This window comes from Desmodus rotundus, chromosome 8 (assembly GCF_022682495.2).
Source record: "Desmodus rotundus isolate HL8 chromosome 8, HLdesRot8A.1, whole genome shotgun sequence".
NCBI classification, from domain to species: domain Eukaryota; kingdom Metazoa; phylum Chordata; class Mammalia; order Chiroptera; family Phyllostomidae; genus Desmodus; species Desmodus rotundus.
This window is the reverse complement of record NC_071394.1, coordinates 64,614,720-64,636,156: the sequence shown is the minus strand read 5'-3', so window position 1 is coordinate 64,636,156 and position 21,437 is coordinate 64,614,720. Positions and strand designations below refer to the sequence as shown.

Here is a 21,437-nt window from a genome sequence, read left to right as displayed (position 1 = left end):
GTAACTAGCAGGGATAAGTTCAGATACGGGTTCCTCCAAAACCAGATGAAGCAGATATCCGCATACACAGGTGCAGGCCTGGGCAAGTGTAGGCCAGCCACTCCACGTCAGAGGTCAACAAGGACCAGGAGACAGTATGCAAATCGAGGCACACTTCCCAGGCACCCAAGCACACCCTCTGTGTGGACCCGTGTGGGAGCAGAGATACAATACCTAAAAAACGTACTTAAACCAGAATAGAGTGAGATGTCACTTATTTTATTCCAAGGGGCATATATTAATTCGGTATGTTCCACCTTCTCTCCCCTGATGCAAATAAGAAATTACCTTCAAAGTTTATTCTTTTGTGGAGATGCCTTCAGTCATGAGTCAGTCAACTACGATGACTTATTATTAACAAAGAATTAATGTGAATTATAAAGTACGTATTTGCTCCTCCATTATTACCCAAAACCAAGCATAAAATACAATCATCCAAAGGAGAATTTCAGATTTTATTAGAGAATATATCTAAAATACAACATTTATTAATTTAGGATATATTATCTGGATGGAAATATGCTCTGTACCACAACTATAACAATTCTTATAGATAATACCTCATTTATACCTCTGTAATTCAAAAGTCACTAAATTACAACAGAATTCATATTTAAAATAACTTTCCTATAAATATATAAGATTTTTAAAGTGTCTCTTTCATACAACATCTTGGAGTCAGGAATATTTATTTTGTCTGGTTTATGTTGCACAGAATTGTGAATATTTTACTTGATTTATATCACACAGCTTAATTTATCTCATGATACAGATTTGAGCTCAATCTACTTTCCTTTTTATTAAAAATAACATTTTAGTGTGAGTGCTCATCATCCACATGTTGTGAACAAAGTCAAGGTACCTTTCCCTGTCTCTTTAATTATATTCTCTTACAAAATAGCCACAGCTGTAAGCGAAGCACCTGTCACAGCAATTGTATCAAGCATGACATCTGGTCTAGATCTTCCCACTTTAATAGTAAGCATATCAGGTGACAGATGAAAGGTATAGAAAACCAGACACCAAGAGGCCAGGGTCCAATTTACTCAGTAGATTTGCGCCAGCTGCAGGGAAACCCCAAGACTTGCCATTGGACACTGGCCCTGGGACTATCTCATTTGATGAATGCCCTGACCTGCCGGCCATGCAGAGGCTGTGACGGACGCCAGTTGTCAACCATGGGTTCTTCTGATTCCCCTTCCCCATTGAAGTTAAGCTGACGGAACTTCATCATCTAAAAGACACAATAAAAGATTTAAACATCAAAAATGAAAGTTTCACAACAGTATTGACTTAATTGTGGCATTGCATCTTGAAATACATTCCCCCAAATATTCATAGCACCATACATCCATGTTCATATTTAGTATGATTCCCAGTAGACACATAATCATATATAGATTATATACATATGATTTTATTTGAAAAATTCATTTCTATAAAATAGACACAAAATCATTACTGCCGTTTGGAAGGACATTTTCAGTTAACTTTCTGTTTTCCTTTTGATTTTATAATCAAAAGCCTATATAATACCTCTAGGATGTGAAATAATAACAACAATTCTAGGTGCAAATTAAAATTTGGTTTTCTGCCCCAGGGAAGATAAACTACAGCATGTGCACAATTAGATAAAGTGATCCAGGATCTATAAGCCCAACAGTAGAAAGATATGCTGGTGTCTCTGCTTAAGTATACCGAAACACAGGAATGAATGGGCCCAAGCTGGGAGTTCAGTCTTTGTCTTGACTGATTTTTATTCCCTTTTAAATTTGCCCCCTGGCCCCATGAGGGACATAGGTATCTCTCAACCTATCCTCTACATTCTTGGAGGTTGTTTTGAAAAGTCGTTCTTCCCTTTCCCTAAGTGAGATGTGATCTAAATGAAGAAGGAGGTTAGGGGGGCATGAGTCAATAGCCTTTTGCCTGATCTCTTTGGTTCAGTAATATTCTCACAGTCACCCCCATGAAGTCAACTTCGATAAGTTGATAATGGTGACCTGCATCTGTATCACAGTGACTGCAACACATTAATCACTTGACCATCGCAGACCACCATACCATGTGGGGAAGGAAAGGTGTCTGTCCCAGTTGCTCCAGCTACATGGACTGAGTTTTAATAGATATGTTTTCTCCAAGGCCTGACTCTCCCCTTCATTAAAATTCAGGAACACTTGGACATAAATGAAATGGCAGTGAACTCAATGTGAGTGAGCAGGAAGTTGAGGATCATCCTGATACTGTGTAACCTTGAGCATGAAATCTCATTGCCCTGGGCCTTTGTTTTCTCAGTGTTCACAAAATAAGCATTTATTAGCCAGCTCTGTGCATACTAATTCCACAGCCAGAAGCATCAGGAGGATGACACCAGGTCTGTCTGACTCCACAACTCCTGTACCTTGACTACAGGCCCCTTATGGAGAAAACTGACCTGTTCACTGCTCACACTGATGGATTCCCTGAGCACAATCCAGGTCACGCACTCCAGGAGAGGAGGAGTGGTCAGGGAGCCTGGGTAGGTCCAGTAGTCCAAATTTGCAGGAAGGAGCCCACGAGGGTCAAAGCCAGCGAAGGTGGCACTCTTACCCTGGCACAAGGCAAACACTCAGGTTAAAAGTGTCACATGATTGGAATAGAAGGCAGGAATAAATAATAACCACAATACTATTTTTTTAAGAGAGGTCCACATTCACCAGAAAACAAAACAAAAAGAGCTTAACAGAAGACATTTGACTTGGAAATATAGATTGGCAGAGATAGACATGAGAACCTGACTAATTTCACTTAACCTAATGCCCTCAAGGATTATCCATGTTGTCACAAATGGTAAGATTTCCTTCTTTTATGGCTGAATAATATTTCACATCTCCTGTATCTGTTCATTCATTGGTAGGCACTTAGGCTGCTTCCATGTCTTGGCTATTGTATTGTAAATAATGCTGCAGTGAACATGGGGGTGCAGGTATCTTTTTGAGTTAGTGTTTTCAGATCAGGTTTCAGATCAAGGGGGTCAAACTAGTAGTAATAGGTGAGCATTTCAGAAGATAGAAGCTGCTTCAATTTGAGTATGAGCTTCAAAGCAAGGTCTGCCACTGGTGTTTGCAATATTCAATTTACACAAATGCCCAATGACCTCAATACAGCTGTGGTATAGAAAGGGTTTAAACATGGGATGAATCAATTCAAGGAGGTCACAGAATATAAACCTCCATGAAGGGGGGCCTTATTTGTCATGTTCACATTGTAGTGGATTGACAAAAAAAGTTCTTTCTTTTCCCCTAAGATGGCTCTAGTAGCACTTAGTTGTCTTTAACTTTATTTGAAACAATTTTGTTAGATTGTATTATGACAGCTGTCATATCAGTGTGCATTTAAATTTTTTAAAATTTAAAAAATTTTTGTGTAGCCACTTGAATATTGAAGATGAAAGAGAATGTACAACATTTTCAGCATTTATGCTTTATTATTTCAAGAAAGGTAAAAACAGAACTGAAATGCAAAAACAGATTTGTGTAGTTAGTATATGAGAAGGTGCTATGAGTGATCAAAAATGTCAAAAGTGGTTTGTGAAGTTTCATGCTGGAGATTTCTTGCTGGACAATGTTCTGTGGTCAGGTAGACTAGTTGAAATTGATAGCAGTCAAATCGAGACATTAAGTGAGCAAAATGATTGCTATACTAAACAGGAGACAGATGACATACTTAAATATCCAAATCAATAAAGTTATTGGTGAAAAATAAAAATGAGTCATTTATTTTTTGAAAAAAAACTATATGAACTTTTTGGCCAACCTGTTATTAAGCAACTGGCACAGAGTAGGTACTCAAGAAATAGTTGCTGTGTGAATGATTGAGCTGTTAGTCTCCTTTTAATCATGAGTCTCTGACTCTTGTATATGGATAGTAGAATGAACAGAAGCAAGATTATATAAGTACAAGTCTAAAAATTAGACTAACATAAGGGTCAACTCTTGGATAAATAAGAGTTAAATAAATATATAAGCAACATTTAACCTTTATTAATCTCTCATCCAAAGACCACTTTTCAAACTGAAACTATCCAATCTGAACAAAAGAATTTTCCAAAACCAGTGGGTTATGGAAAACAGACACCCTATTAGGAAGTGGCAGAAAATTCAACTGTACCTTTGTTTTAATGGATCCCAGTGCATCAATGACCTTCTGTAGGCCTGATTTGGCATCGCCAATCTATAGAAAGACACAAGGGACAAGATACTGTTTTCCAGGCGATACAATATCAGTTTGGATTTAGGCAGCTCTATTATAAAATTTCTCTAAATAGTAAACCAAACCCCTGCACTTGTTACATGGCATCTGTCAGTCTTAATGTGATTACACAGGCACCATGACCTTCCTACTAAAGTTGACAACCTCCCTGGCTTCTTTGCTTCCAGTTCCCCTGAAACAACCCTCTTGACATAGTGTCAACAGTGCCTTCCAACTGCAAAGAAAGAATACCGGTCAAGTGCTCACCTTAATCTTCTGGCAGGATTTTACCTATGGCCCTCCCTTTTTTTTAACAGTCTCTCACCTTTGGCTTTCCTTCTGCCCTCCTGCCTCCTGAATCCCCCTTGACCCTAGTGTTCCTTTCATCATGTAATCAGCATCTCTCCTGCAGCCCTAAATGCCCTATACTTTGTAGTTCCTCAGGGCTGCTTGCTCAGCAGCCATATCTTCCTCTTTGTGCTTTCCTTGAATGATTTCATACACACATAACTTCTACCTTGACATAGTTCTGGGCCCATGACTCACCAGCCCAGATGGTTCTCCACTGGCTTAATAAGTGTCTAGAGGGCAGCTCAACCTGTCTACTGTAGCCTGAAATTCTCCAATGTGGAGCTACTTTCCTTCACCCTTGTAACACCTGGTTGGCCTTCATTTAGCATTGTGTGTGGGTCTAAATGAGTCACTCCCTGATATGCCTCTGTGGTATGCAGATTTTTTGAGCTAAAGTTAACTGGAGACTCAAAACTTCTGCCCCTCTACCTTAACTACTCAGAATAATGTGAATAAGAGGCCTTGTCCATAAGTGATTATCAGAGATAACTCCTTTTGACATAGCCACAGAGTAGGACAAACTTCTTATCATCCTACAATGACATTCTGAAGCCCCCAGGGCACTTTACCTCATCCATAGCTCAGGGTGTTTTACATAGCCATGTTCTCTTTCTGTCTCTGAACCGCACCTGCACATGGGTCTCTGACTCTCTCATGTCTATAGGGTTCCCATACATATGTATGCATTAAATTTAGTTATTTTCCCTTGTCTGATGTATACCTGATAATCAGACCAGCCAGAAGAACCTTGGGGGTAGAGGAAAGTTTGTTCCTCTCTCACAATGATCTATCATAAAAGAGAACTATCTAGCTTAAGTTTGAATTAAAAAAAAAAAAGAAAACCAGTATACATGGACAGTATACCTCTTCCTCATTTCACCATTTACAGGTACAGATCTTCACATTTACATCTAAATAGTACCCAATAAACATCACTCAAATTGTGTTCTGTCCCATTTCCACCCCTACTGGCATATATGAAGTAAGCCTGAAAATATTTCAGAGCCAACGGCATTTCCCAGGCTCTTGGTAGAATGTCCTATTTGCTAGAAATGTCTTGTCTTGCTACTCTTTCCTGAAAACAAGGGGGAAAAGAATTGGGCCATCCACTAACCTTCAAAAAAACACCCAAAACAGCCAGTCCATCAGGTTGTTTCACAGCTTTTCCGAAATCCCCATACTTGGTATTCCAATGAACCAAGTGAAGCTGCCGCAGAGACAAACCACAAACAGTGATGATGTATAGAAGAAGAGATAGAGACTGTTCCCAGTGGGCTCTTCACATAGCTAAAGGTCCCCCCAAAGTAGGCAATTTTATATAAACATTTCTCTCATTTTATTTCTAATTAGCCATGATTTGGCATACTAGCAAGTGATTTCATCAACAAGGAGCTGCATATTCTGAGGGAAGACACAATTCTGTTGCTAGATTCATATGAAAACAGGATCCTCCCACTTGAATTCATTCACTTTGTACACTGTCCTTGGAAGTAGTAGAGAAGCTTTTACAGTGTGACTTGTAATATCACAAAGAAAGGCAGGTGATAAGCAAATGTGAATGTCTTTTGTTAAAGAAGTGGTTCCCATGGTTTGAGTCAAATTTACAAAATTAAGCTTTTGAAATTAATGCTAAATGTCACTTTGCATTTTTCCCAGAAAGAAAATAAACATATGTTACCTCTGCGGCATACTTCTTTTTATCCACAGTGTGCTCAGAGCCGTGCCCATCAGATGAACCCCAGTGAAAGTGGAACTGAACCAGTCTGTAGGTGTCAGTGAGGGGTCCCCCCTTCAGCACTGAAATATAAAAATATACATATGTATATATACATGTGTATACACATACATACTCATATATGTGCTCATGAAACAAAAACTATAAAATTACATTTAAATCCAATTTTATAGTATGTACTACATTTATGCCTGTAGCAACATTTTCACTCTGAAAATGAAATCCAGACTCAGGTTTGGTCCACAGTGCTGAACAAAATCTTTTCAACTGTTTTTTTTCCTCACATGTTGTGCTTAAAGGATGAATGCTGGACTTCCGGCCAAGGTGGAGGTGTAGGTAGACACACTGTGCCTCCTCGCACAACCAAAAAAAGGACAACAACAATTTTAAAACAAAAAACAACCAGAACTGATAGAAAATCAAATTGTATGGAAGTCCAACAACCAAGGAGATAAAGAAGAAACATTCATCCAGACCAGTAGGAGGGGCAGAGACGGGCAGCTGGGCAGGGAGGAATCGTGGCAAGGCAGCGGCTGGCAGACCCAGAGAGGTGGTGGATTGTGGAACGGGGCAGGCCAGGCTACAGCTAGCAGACCCCACAAGGTGCTGGCTGGCGGACCCTGTGGCCCCACATTCACACATAGACAAACCGGGAGGAATAGCAGGGGAGCGAAACAGACCTTGAAACCCAGGGCTCTAGTGCAGGAAAATAAAGCCTTAAAACTCTGATTGAAAACACCTGTGGGGGTTGAGGCGGCAGCAGGAGAAACTCATAGGAGAGTTCATTGGAGAGATCCATGGGGGCCTAGAATGTACACAAAACCACCCACCTGGGACGCAGCACCAGAAGGACCCAATTTGATTGTGGGTGGCGGAGGCAGTGACCAAAAACCATCAGACAGTGGAGCAAGCGCCATTGCTCCCTATCAGACCCCTCCCCCAGGTACAGCATCACAGTGCAGCAACCAGCGTTACTCCACCCTGGTGGACACCTAAGGCTCCACGCCTTGATGTAACAGGCATGCCAAGACAAAAAAAATGGCCCAAATGAAAGAACAGATCGAAGCTCCAGAAAAAATACAACTAAGCAAAGAAGAGATAGCCAACCTATCACATGCACAGTTCAAAACACTGGTAACCAGGAAGCTCACAGAATTGGTTGAATTTGGTCACAAATTAGATGAACAAATGAAGGCTATGCTAAGAGAAACAAAGGAAAATGTACAGGGAACCAATAGTGATGCGAAGGAAACTGGAACTCAAATCAGTGGGTTGAAGCAGAAGGAAGAAAGAAACATCCAACCAGAAAAGAATGAAGAAACAAGAATTCTGAAAAATGAGGAGAGGCTTAGGAACCTCCAGGACATCTTGAAACGTTCCAACATCTGAATTATAGGGGTGCCAGAAGGAGAAGAGGAAGAAAAATTGAAAACTTATTTGATCAAATAATGAAGGAGAACTTCCCTAATCTGGCAAAGGAAATAGACTTCCAGGAAGTCCAGGAAGCTCAGAGAGTCCCAAAGAAGCTGGACCCAAGGAGGAACACACCAAGGCACATCATAATTACATTACCTAAGATTAAACAGAGAGAGAATCTGAGAAGCAGCAAGAGAAAAGGAGACAGTTACCTACAAAGGAGTTCCCATAAGACTGTCAGCTGATTTCTCCAAAGAGACCTTACAGGCAAGAAGGGGTTGGAAAGAAGCATTTGAAGTCATGAAAGACAAGGACCTACATCCAAGATTACTGTATCCAGCAAAGCTATCATTTAGAATGGAAGGGAAGATAAAGTGCTTCCCAGAGAAGGTCAAGTTAAAGGAGTTCATCATCACCAAGCCCTTATTATATGAAATGTTAAAGGGATTTATCTAAGAAAAAGAAGATAAAAAATATGAACAGTAAAAATGACAGCAAACTCACAGTTATAAACAACCACACCTAAAACCAAAACAAAAGCAAACTAAGCAAACAACTAGAACAGGAACAGAGCCACAGAAATGGAGATCACATGGAGAGTTATCAACAGGGGAGTGGGAGGGGGAGAGAGGGGGAAAAGGTACAGAGAATAAGTAGCATAAATGGTAGGTGAAAAATAGACAGGGGGAGGGTAAGAATAGTGTAGGAAATGTAGAAGCCAAAGAACTTATAAGTATGACCCATGGACATGAACTATAGGGGGGGAATGTGGGAGGGAGGGGGTGGGCAGGATGGAGTTGAGTGAGGGGGCGGAAATGGGACAACTGTAATAGCATACTCAATAAATATATTTTTTAAAAAAGGATGAATGCTTTTCCCATCTGTTTTCTGAGCACAGTGACACTTCTCTTCTGGGTTTGTTTTGGGGTCACATGTTCAGGGTCAGAGAGCAGAAATTTTAAGGAACTAGTAACTCCTCTTCTGAGTCACAGAGGAAGTAAGTTTCCAGGCATTGCTGGCCAGAGGCAGTCTCCTGCACACTCATGCAAACGTGGGAACGTCTCTCCCCTGTGTCTGAGGACTGTCCCATAGAGGCTCAGCTAACCTCTCATACCAGTCCTACATGCCAGAATTTCTGAAATATAAGCATTCTTGATCTTAAGCCTATAAAATCTAATTTTCCTCACACAGGCTTCCAAATTATTTAATAGCAGTGATAATCCAAGTTCAAAAGCTACTGACTAGCTTTGTCCCCTTAAACATTTTTATGTAACCTCTCTGACCTTAACTTCCTCATCTGTTTAAATGGATACAACCAATTGTTGATTAGTACACTAAGTACTGATCACCTACTGTAGGCAATGTGAGGTGCTCTATTACCTCCAACAACTTCAAATTCTAACTTTAATAACTTTAATATCTCATGGTTCTACTATTCTGGTATTAACATAATTTTGCTACAGTAAAATCTGTACTAGAAATTATATTGTTATACCTTAGTCTAGCTGTAGATAATTAACTAATTGTGTCTTATGAGAGGATTAAAACAGTAAGAAATCATTGCTTCCCCATCCCCTCCAAGATACTTTTTATCTGACTTATATGTTTTAATGGAATTTATCCAGTATATATATTTATATATTTTTAATCCTCACTTGAGGATATGTTTTATTGCTTTTAGAGAGAGAAGAGAAGAAGGTGGGGGTGGGGAGAGAAAGAGAAACATCAATGTGAGACATTGATGGGTTGCCTCCTGTATGAACCTGGTCCAAGGATCAAATTCCCATCCTAGGTATGTGCCCTGACTGGGGATCAAACCTGCAACCTTTTGGTGTACAGGACAATGATCCAACCAAATGAGCCACCTGACCAGGGCTTAACCATTATATTTTAAGACTTTTAAAATTAGTCTAATTCTACTACTTCAATTTTATTTTATTTTTTCAGAAATGGGACTAAAACATCCTTTCTCATAAGGGTACTTTATTAGCTTTGATTTATAATTCATAAAATAATAAGCCAAAATTTACTCTGTCTTTGCAAAACAAAGGGACAAAGTCTGGCCATACAACAAAGTTTGCTGGCTTCTCGTTACCTAAGTGTGCTCACAAGGTAGCAACATACACTCATCTATTCATAGGAAAGATAAAGCTGATGCAAGATATTTAGGTAGAGAGTCAGTCTGTGGCTCCTGATATAATCTCTGGCTTCCATCTCTGCCTTTCAATGGGGCAGAAGAAAATAAAGAATAAAAATTAAAAAAGAACCAAATTATAAATAGTGTTATTTTACAAATCTGTTAAGAAACATGAATTTACAAGTATTGTGATAAAATCACACCTCTTCAAACTTAAAAGCAATTAATTGTAAAAGTTGTTTTTAACCACATAATTCTATGAGGAAAGAGTAGCCTTATCAACCCAAATAGGCTTTTTCAAAAATGAGAGAATTCCTATTTTTTGTGCTATACCCTTAAAACAAAATATTTGCTTATGAAATAAATTGATGTTGAAATTAACTCCTCTGGACTTCCCATAAGACTGTCAGCTGATTTCTCCAAAGAGACCTTACAGGCAAGAAGGGGCTAGAAAGAAGTATTCCAAGTCATGAAAGGCAAGGGCCTACATCCAAGATTACTGTATCCAGCAAAGCTATCATTTAGAATGGAAGGGAAGATAAAGTGCTTCTCAGATAAGGTCAAGTTAAAGAAGTTCATCATCACCAAGCCCTTATTATATGAAATGTTAAAGGGAGTTACCTAAGAAAAAGAAGATAAAAGATATGAACAGTAAAAATGACAGCAAACTCACAGTTATTAACTACCACACCTAAAACAAAAACAAGAGCAAACTAGGCAAACAACTAGAACAGGAACAGAACCATAGAGATGGAGATCACATGGAGGGTTGTAAATAGGGGAGTGGGAGGGGGAGAGGGGGGGAAAGGTACAGAGAATAAGTAGCATAGATGATAGGTGGAAAATAGACAGGGGGAGGGTAAGAATAGTGTAGGAAATGTAGAAGCCAAAGAACTTATAAGTATGACCTATGGACATGAACTATGGGGGGGGGGAGGAATGTGGGAGGGAGGGGGTGGGCAGGATGGAGTGGAGTGAGGGGGGGGAAATGGGACAACTATAATAGCATAATCAATAAATAAATTTAAAAAAAAGAAATTAACTCCTTTGTAACTTTTTAAAACTACTAACTGCCTGGCTGGTCAAAAACTCCATTTGTAACATCATTGATTCTACCAAGTGGCAGAATAAGTTAAATAAAATAAAAATAAGCATCTGAGATAACTGATCTTTGTAAATGTATCTCCTTTTTGCAAAGACCCATAGCAGAATCTTAAAATTTAAAGATATTAAAGCTTAGTACTATTTCTTATTCACTCCCTTGCAAATCTTAAGAGTCTATCCTAATTATTTTAGAGAACATTTAGAATTAGGCAAGTATATATGAGTTTTTATTAAATAAGACTTACTAATACTAATAGAAAAGAAGCTCTCTGGGTTCAATGATTATCAGTGCTAATACGTTACTACCAGATACCTGTTTTAGCTCCTAGTAAAATAAAACTCTGTTGCTATGTAAATTGGAAGCTTATTGTAATTAGAAAAGATTATTAAGTTATTAAAGGGTAATGGCTATCAAAAGCAGCATTTCTGGTTGTCTTCAACTAGTTGGTTATTGCTCAAAAATTCTAAGCATGAATTCTAGTCAATGAAGTTCCTCAAAAGCACTGTTATAATAATAAGTTTCCAAAAATTATACAGGTAGCATACATCTTTTTATTTGAGAAAAAGAAAAGACAAAATTTGCTTGAATGACAAAAAGTGGATGCCATATTCTGGATCTATTTATTTACTTACTTATTTTTATTGCCACATGCCACTGTCCAAACTTTCCCAATTTAAAATAAAACCTGCTTTTCTAATGCAAAAATAATTTAAACAAATAGAAGAAGTTACTAACTGCATAATTTTCTCTCTCTAAAATTTAGACATGTAGTGGGGCTGTGATGAGCCAACAGTTCACTGTATCACAGACATGTATTCCATGAGGAATGGACAAACAGGAGTGGGCTTTCTGTTAAACTTAAATCCAAGTTTCAACACCAAGAGCTGAAGTTGGTTTGAATTTTCATGATCTGCCATGAGTTATACCAACTAAATATGTAACACAAAATAATTACCAAGTATATTATAGATTAATCTGTCTTTCTATATAGTTTACATGGAAAAATTATGTGAAGTATATGTTATTTGTGAAAATTAAGACATTCACAAGTCATACTGAGGTAAATCAGGCCAACTATACAAATTAAAAACTGAAAATTTAAAATTTTTGAATTTTTTCTTCCTATTCACTTTATTACTACTGAATATAAAATGCATCCAAATGACAAACTAAAGACCTAATGGATGTCAATAATCTCTCTTCTAGATTCTCTTCTTGAATGTCTCCCAGATTCAAAGCACAAATAAACTAAACTAGTAATCTTTCACTCAAAATTAAAATTTAAGGGGTTTCCTATTAATGAAGTAAATAAATAAGTCCACTAAAAACAGAGCAGTTACAGCAGGAGAACAATCTTCTCCATGAATAATTGGAAAATTACTAACTCATGCATTCCTCTTTTGCTTTCTCAGCAGTAATCCATAACCCTTGATCTACCTACTAAAGTTATCAAAATGAATGTCAATGTCAACAAAACTGAGAAAAAGATGCCCACATTCCACTTCTTTTCTCCTTTTTTTTGTGAAAAGGAAAGGAACTATTTATTCAAAAGTTATACAAGTTTAGAGCAATGGAGGAATGTCGCCATTAAAGTCCCCAAGTCCCTTTAAAACAACCACAAACACACACAAACAATCCTGCCTTCTCCCAGTTTGCCCAACCAGGCCAGTCAAGGGTACTGTATCTCAGGAAAAAGAAATAGAAGTCCGTAGCTTGGCTAGACTCCTGGTTCCTCCCAGTAATCTGTGCTCAGCTGGGCAGGCCTCCCACAGTCCACAGAACCATCAGCTATGTCCATGCGATCTCCGGTACTTAAGCCAAAACCACATAGAACCTTCTCAGGGCCCACCAGAGAAAGTCCCTTCACCCCTTATAATTGAATACAGTGGTAGTCAACTTTGCAGGTAGGGTCATGCTCACACTATGAACAGTTTGCATGACAAACTCTTCCATTTGTTGTGGTATGTTTCCTTTTCACCTAAGATTGTGGAAGGAAAGTTTTAAAGCTTCAAAAGCAAGTCTCTGAAAAGCAAGCAGGAGTCTGGTAGAAGATCCTGCATACCATTCAGACCATGGTCTGCTTGTGAGCCCAGGAGAACTCAGCTGAACTTCCTTCTTCTTTCTTGAACTAAGATAAACAGATAAAAACATTCCAATTTCTAAAAAGGACAAATGATGAGAGTTGTGTATAGGTTGGCTAATAATTCAGGCATTGATTTTTCAACAGTATTTGCCTCTAACTTTGCAATAAAGCAAGAGAGTTTTAAACTCATTTGCAAAAGTTAATAAGTTAGCAGGAATTTGTAATTGTAACTACTATTCTTTTCTCTCAGATAAAGCCAGTAATAAAAGATGTCAAGTAGGGAGAGTCATTTTTAATAATTAAAAAGAAACCCTAACAGAGTTAATGATTTTTCATTAACTTAAGGTGGTTTAATTTTAAAGGAATTTGGAAGGTTGATGAGAGCTTTAACCCAAGCTTCCAGTTTCACACTATTAACTAACTCCACATGTACAAAGAATTCCCTCAAGCTTATACAGAGCAATAAATTCTGCCAGCCCATTCCCTGATTCCCAGACCAAATATTTGGTAACACTTAGGATACATTTGAAAATCTGAATCTATGAGAAGTTCTAGAGGACTGAAATTTCATTGAGGGGGGAGAGAAAGAAATGAACTTAAGAATTTAAAAGTACAAAATAAGTGGCAAAGAATATAAAAAATGTTAACACAACAATAACTCCTAACAAAAAGAGGTGTTAAACTGTTGATTTAAAAATTTGAGTGACCAAACTGAGAAATTATTTTGAGACTTAAGTGTACAGAAAAGCATAGCATATTTTGAAACATGGTATGTACATGCTAAATGTTAACTATGGGTATTGCCAAAGATTTTTATTCTATTTCTATTTCTAGGTGATTGCCATGTAGTCTCACTCCAACAAACTCAGAAGGAGGTGATGAGCAGGTTTCTTATACTCTGGTGTCTGTTTCTTCATGTTTATTTTAAGTGCTAACCTGAGACTGTAGGATCTTTAAAAAAAAGTTTAAAGAGTGGTTTTGGGTTTGGGTTTTTTTTTGGCATTGTATGATTGCTTTGGTTTTACTTTTTAATTTTGTAGATGTATTTTTCTGTAGCATCAATGTTTAATTCATTCAGCATTCTAGGAAAATATTGCTTCCCTCTTTAACCAAAACAACTGAAGGTGTTGCAGTGTTTAGGCAGAGTTACAAAGGAATCTTTCATATATAAAGAGAGCAGAACTTCCTGCCTTCCACTTGTTCCTTTCAACAGCATCCTTACCTGTCCAGAGCAGGTACTGTGCTATCGCAAGTCCCCTGTCCTACCTATTTCCTTCACCTGGTGTCCCCTCCAAGTCTTAGCATAAGCTTTACTTACCCTGGAAAGGCTTTCCTGACTGACTCAGGCCAGCTCTCAAGCCTTCTTATGTTTCCATAGTCCATGAAATACTTCCTTGTTGCACTTATCAAAGTGACTGTCAGAGAATATTACTTCCCCATCCTACTAGGTTAGGCACCCCAGCATGGACTCTGGATACATGGCAGAGATGGGACAGGGCCTCCATCCTGCCCTCAGGGTGCCTGGCTTACCTTGCATTTCATTGTGTTAGTAAGAAGTTTTAAAATAAGAATTAAGTGAAGCATGCACGTGTCTCTAAAAATGTGGGTTTAAGCACCTACCTAAACCACTTGATTTTCATGTTTTACAATCTGAACACTGCCACTGCTTTAATACTATGTGTTACTCACAAGAGAAGTAGAAAGCTCTAACCAGTTACTGCTTGTGTAGAAATACACCAGAACTTGACAAATTCATGGTAAGATGTATAACTATATAGTAATGTCATACATGAAATCAGTACATGCTTTAATAATAAATGGGACATTCAGAAACATTGAAAAATGAAATTTTAAAACACTATCAAGTGATAGGAGATAATCTTAGAGCCCATTAAAAACTCTTTCCTCTGTGGTGGACACTACTATTACTCCAATTTTCACAGGTAAGAAAATGAAAACTTACGTCAGGTTACTGCCATTCTCAGGGCCACTGGCTTAGTTAGTGGCAGAGCTGGAACTTGAACCCAAGTCTGTCTGACCCCAGTCTGGGTTCAGAGTTGCCAGACTAAATGCTGAAATATACTTTCCAAAAATACATATTACTAAAACAGTTTATTTCCGTTCCATTTGTTTTCTCATTGTTCAAAAAAGACTTTAAGCATTCAGGTGGCATATAATTTTATATTGGATTCTATGTAGCATCCAGTGAGGTATTTAACTGGTACACTCACTGAAAATAAAGATTTCATTGGCAACACTGAATGTACATTGTGTCTTTAAAAAAAATAACAGCTGACAACTACAGACTAAAGTAGCTGACTTCTTTTGGTTTTTAATAACTAAACATAAAGGTTTATAGTATCCTTTCTATATGTATGAAACTACCAAGACATTTGGCCGTATCCTATTATAATCTAAACATATTGCATTCTTTACATAAAGGAAAGAAATTGTTTCCCTTACATTTAATTTAATCATCAGGGCATTGTTTCTTTAATCATCAGGAGGCATGCTTGGGAAGGCAATACAGCAGAAGCCCCAAAGGATTATCTCCCATGAACACCCTCCACTGGATCTAATACTTGAAATTTAGTAAATCATGACACTATGGCAGAATGTTCATGTCCGTGTGCATGTGTGCACATGTGCCTGAGTGTGTGTGTGTACTGAGTGAGGTGACCCAGGACACAGGTTAAAAACATTTCTCATATTATTTCTGCATTATCATCCATAGAGTTGTCTTCCAAAATCACTAGTTTAGAAAATCAACTGTCAAAAAATGCTTAAAAGGGATAGCGAAGAAGAATTTTTTCAAAACTGTACTGAATACTTTGGATAGGTACTAAAAAGGAACTGTCACCTTGACTATAATGGCTATGATTACATTTGTGTATTAGTACTGTAGGTCATTACTGCACAGTTTTGACAGCACTATCAAATATTTTTTCTCCCAACACTCCCCCCACTCCCATAGCACCAAACCTCATTCTTGAGTTTTCAGCAGCATTCAAAGACTTTCAGAGGACAGCAACTGGGAAAATAGGGCGCTTGGCAATAAAATCAACCAGTGAGCAAAGAAGGCTGCTACTATGTCTGAATAGGGGTGTTCTATTTCTAAAGAAGAAAAAAAAACTTTCAATGGCCATCCTGTGAACAGCTCATTACAAACCAGTTACAGCAATTGGTTTTGTCTAATGAGCCAAGTATATCCACCAACTCTAAACCTTCTTCATCTGTTCAATGAATTTCTGGGTAGATACCAAGATACACTTGCCACCTTTATCACACCAGCCCAAAGCCCAGAAAATACTTAGAAATATTGTTTCCAAGAATTTTGGGGTCTTAAGTTGTCAGGTTTTCATCACTCTCCTCACTGTTACCTTGAAGATCACATTTCAAATGTACTTTTTATTGGATAGGCATCCATTCTGCAAACATTTGAGACAGAATCTTAAAAGCTCTAATTTTGCCAAACTCATCATTGCTGGTCTTTCTTGCCAGGGGACCTTACCTTTTGCAACTTTTCAGAGGCATATCCCTGTTTCTTAGTGTCTACATTTCAGAGAGAAACAGCCCCAGGTCACTTCAAGGTCATCAGCCTGACCCTCTGAGCCTGGCACCTGTGACAGTTCCCAGAGTGGCTCTTCCAGGGCTGAGAAGCCGTCCCCCATTCATCTGGGAAAACAGGTTCTGGATAAAAGGCACTAGTTATTTTTTAAAACACTAACCTGCTTTGTCCTGGGAGTCATCAAACTCCACGTTAAAAGCGTGACCATTGTTGATGATCCTCCTAGATGTTGCCCCCTCGTAGGAAACACACAGAGGCTTCAGCTCTGGATCATGTAGAGCTGCTTTGGTGTCAATATCAATAGGGGACTGGCGCTTGCCCTTGGCAATGGGGAAGTCCTTGTACCAGTGCTCCGGTCCTAGGTTGAGAAGGGACAAAGGGATGTGTGACCCCCCCAGTGTGGGGGCGGGCACATCCACACTCTTAAGAAAGGGCAGTAACGCTCAGTTCCCAGTTTGGCGGCACCACTGAGCTGAGTAATCTCTGGGAAAACACTGTGCCTCCGTTTCCCCATTTGTATTATGGGTTAACAATGACATCTACCTGTAGAGAGACTGTTGTGAGAATGGGCATCCATAGGAGGGAAGCTCTTGTAACAGTGAGCGCCATGCAACTATTAGCTATTTTCACACTTGTATTACTGAAATGCAGCAATGCGCAGGCACTAACGCCAGGCTGGTGACTGGGATTTAGGACATGTGAGCTCACTTCAGACACCCAGCAGGCCCGAACTGCAGTCCTTCTGACCCGGTGCTTGGCTCAGGCCTGGCGCTCCCTTAACAGCCATGATCCCCACAGCCTGGAAAGCTCCAAACTCCCAAAGACGCATCTTGCTGTTTCGTCTGCTGGTTCACAGAAACCAGGTCCGTGACTGGTAAAACCCAGCTCCCGGTGATTCGCTAACATTAGGGTACAGAGATAAAGGGTGAACTCAGATCAGCGTAATGGGTTCTGACTGGCCCCTGAAATCCCCTGGACAGGTGGTGCCCAGAGCTTTAGCTACAGGTAGCGCTAAGGATGGGGGGTGGGGGGTGGGGAGATGTATTGGGTCAGGGGGACGAGGAGTCCCTAATTTCTCTGTCATCAACGCCTAACATTTTCAGTTACAACCTTTCTTCGCTTCTCTTAGGTCCCCAGGTAGGACAGTCCCGGATCGGGACCCAGGAGGGACTGTCTTAGCGTCTCGAGCTGAGGCTGCATCCCCCACCTCCGCCCGGGCCCTGTGCGCCTGGAATGCGGGTATAATGAGCATAGGACAGAACCGGGGCGGTGGGCACCCCGTGCACGGGGCCCAGGCTGGGGCTGGGTCACTGGGCACCCCGCACCGGGGCACCTGGGCAGCGCGATCTAACGTCCACGCCAAGGCAGGTGTAGGGCCTGGCGGGCGTCTGGTGTACTCACCGTTGTCAGGGCCGTATCCCCAGTGGTGGGACATAGTGGTGTGGCGGGTCGGGCAGGGCAGGAGTTGGAGCGAGTCCAGCGGTGGCTGCTAGAGGCCCGCACTGTGAGTTCGCGGTCGCGCCGTCACTGACTTTTATAGGCTCCCGCCAACTTTGTGCTGGGGGGTGTCCAGGGAGGGGGCCCGGGAGGACCTGTCCGTGGAGAGGTGAGGGCGGAGGTGCAGTTCCGGCGCACAGGGCGGGCCAGGCGGGCGGGGACAATGCCCTTAGGTTGAGCCCGCTGCGCTGGGCTCACTTCACTCCTGGCCGCGCCCGGGTCCTTCGGCGGCACCGGCTCCGCGCTCCGGGTTGTGCAGGACTGCGGGGCGCCTACGCTCACCCTCCCCCGCCTGCGCGGAGTCTGGTGGTGGCGCCGACTGTGCGGCCCGCGGTCCCGTGCCTGTCCACCCTGGCCCATTGTGACTGCATTCCTGGCCACGAGCCTAGTGGACCCCACCCGCACCGGGGTCTCAGCCCCGAGAGCCACCCTCTTTCTCTCCACCTCAGCTGGGAAGCTTGTTCCGGAGCTGTGACCTTGGGACAAACAGGGATGCGGGTCCCGGAGTCTAGATGCTGAGAGCCCCGCGCCCCCCGCTGGCCGGCTGAGGAATGCAGCCCTGGAAGGCTCAGGGTGACGGACACCCGTATTTCAGGGACGTGATTACACAGCTCTGTAAGGCAGCCCTAGCAAACACACTGAGCGTTGTTAGGGGTTCCTGCCACACTCCGGCCTTTCTATTGAAACGGCCAGAGACAGCACTAATTCCATGTCGAACAAGCAGATGAAGTTACCTGCCCTTGGTAAATTGCTTTTCAGACTTTTAACTATGTAGTTTCTAAAGGTATGTGTTTTTTTCACGTTAGCTAGTAACATTTAAACCTTCTGTAAGTAATTAAATCCATTGAGTTTTTAAGAGAAGTTGAAGAATTGAAACGTTACCAAGTTTCAAGTTTAACCAGAACAGGAATGGAAAGATAAGTGGAAAAATGACACTAGAAAAAAAATGAAACTTAGGCATTTTAAATATTTTATGTTCCATGAAGTTCCCAAATGTGGCACCAAGAAATAGTACAATTTTATAAAAAGGAAAGTCCACCTGGTCTCAGAGCACTGATTCTCATCTGGGGACAGTTTTGCCCCACAGACAATATTGATAATATCTGGAGACATTTTGGTTGTCACATCTGGGGTGTGTATGCTCCTGGTCCAGGGTGCTGCTGAACACCCTACAATGCACAGGACAGTCCCTCAAACAAACTATTCAATCCAAAATCATGACACCAAGATAGAAACCCCACTTAAGAATATTGATCTATAAGGGTGCCTTTGTAAAAGGTCTGAAAAAGTTACCTATGTGTCAGGTCACACGTGAGCCTTAGGACAGTGCTTTTCCCAGAGTATGCTCTCAGGCATCTTTTGTTGGTTGAACACAGTAGAAAAGAATAAAATGGCACCTCTGCATCTTAAGATTGCTGTCTATTCCACTGTGCTTGTGCACACTTCCCATGCTGGCCTTCCTTCTGGAATCGACAGTTTCCTTAATTAAGTAGTAACTTCATCACATGATGAAACTTCTCTTTTGCTTATAAATCACCACAATGCATAGGGAATTTTTTACTTCCTTTTAGACACAAGACCAACTGAGCTTTTTTCCATGCAAGGGGAAATGTGGGCATTAGAAGTAAATATTTCCTCCTGATCAAGGACAAGAGTCAGGATTCGCCAATGTCATACATGAGAGAAAACAACCTTTCCCTCCTCAAATTATGCTCTTCTGGATCCACTGTCAGCAAGGCCCTGCTTAGTGAGACAGTGAATAAACAGTGGCCCACGCTGTGAAGAACCAATAGAACAGAACCAAGTCCACCAACAGCAAGGGAACCTTCTAGCCTGGTCTTGTTAGCAGAAGGCTCACTCCTTGGGGTTCAGGTAGGTGATGGTCACTCTCCAGTAGGAAGGGGATATAGGTACTTCTATATACAGATTTTTTTTATCCTCTAAACATGTCCACTTATTTATATTTTGTATGTGTATATATATGTATACGCACATGCATACATACTGGTATAACACTGTGCATCTATCATTTCTTTTTAATCCCTGTAATAGGGGTTCATGCTCTAACCCTGTGCCATAGTGGCCTGCACCATCCACAGAGTGCGGACTCATTGTTGGCAGAGGAGCACAAGAGACCCGAGCCATGTTTTGCAGGTCACTTGTGCCCTTGGCTCTGCTATCTATTCCTTCTTTCCTATGGCACTGATATCACCATTTACCATGTACTCATGCCCAGTGTGCTGGGCACCAAAGTCATGCCTGATAAGCCCTTCCCTCTGGTCGTTACTGCCATGTTTCCTACAACTTCTCTGGAGTAATATTTAGAGGTCACCCTTTTCTATGTTTTCTTCTCCTTGATATTTCTATGTAGTTCCTTGACTTTGTTTTATTTTTTTCATACTCTACGCATAAACACTTTTGAAAAATGTGAAATCCTTTCAATAAGAGGGTTTTAAAGTCACTTGTGTGTACTTCTAAAGTTATATATCAAGTATGGAATGCTTTTGCCCAACTAAGAGCTCTACCCTCTTAGTAAGTTGGCAGACTTTCTCTTGATACCTTGTGGTTATTTTCTAGTTCCTCTGGAACATGCTCCCCCTCTTGGGGCTTAATCAATGTTGCATATCAGTTAAGCCGCTCAGCACAAGAGGCTTAGTACACCTTATCATCTTGACAATAGGCTCTTTGTTAGAGAAAACAAATTAAAAGGAAGAAATTAGACCTCCTCTGATTAAATATTATTAAAATACTTGTTTAAATTAAAAAAAATTATAATAGGCATGCAGTTTACAGAATTAAGTTATGAGCTGAGCCACAAAATGACATTCCCACCACCACCATCTCAAAATAAACCCTGAGTTTTATTTCTGGTAAATTCAGTGTCTGAGTGAAATGTTTTTTTACCCCCTAAGTAATTCTCAACTATATATGATAAGTAAGCTCTAGGTAGTATTTACACACGCACAAGTATATATGTGGTGTATAGTCTGTTCTTTGTGGAGGGCAGGAATTTACCTGAATTGACCACCTGGTTGGTTGGGGTGGGGAGGAATCTGTTAGTTGAAAATACTTATTGAATTTTCAAAATCATCTTACTTTGCACATGTCTGGCCATGAAAAGACTTTGAGTTAGGAAGACTTATCTGTACTACCTGTGAGCAATTACTGTGGGATTTTCACACACAAAGCTGAGTATATTGAGAGCAAAAGTCACAAGTGAGAAAACTGAGGGAAAAGCACAGAAGTTCAAGCTCAGGGATAAACTGCCAATTACTGCCA

The 21,437-nt window shown here is 40.4% G+C and overlaps 1 protein-coding gene across 2 annotated transcripts; it reads right to left on the bottom strand.

The window, feature by feature from the left end:
- Positions 1 to 475: 475 nt before the first annotated feature.
- Positions 476 to 18,634, bottom strand: CA2 (carbonic anhydrase 2). 2 transcript variants are annotated; one of them, XM_024578263.4, is made up of 7 exons: positions 18,063 to 18,629; positions 16,822 to 17,019; positions 6,296 to 6,414; positions 5,732 to 5,824; positions 4,186 to 4,248; positions 2,471 to 2,626; positions 476 to 1,273 (listed from the first exon to the last, which is right to left on the bottom strand). In XM_024578263.4, exons 1-7 carry the CDS (start codon positions 18,094 to 18,096, stop codon positions 1,154 to 1,156), a joined length of 783 nt encoding a protein of 260 aa, XP_024434031.1. In that variant the 5' UTR covers positions 18,097 to 18,629; the 3' UTR covers positions 476 to 1,153. The 2 variants fall into 2 exon arrangements, with proteins under 2 accessions (XP_024434031.1, XP_045042084.1); XM_045186149.3 differs by lacking the exon at positions 16,822 to 17,019 and having other exon boundaries at positions 18,063 to 18,634.
- Between the last annotated feature and the right edge of the window lie 2,803 nt (positions 18,635 to 21,437).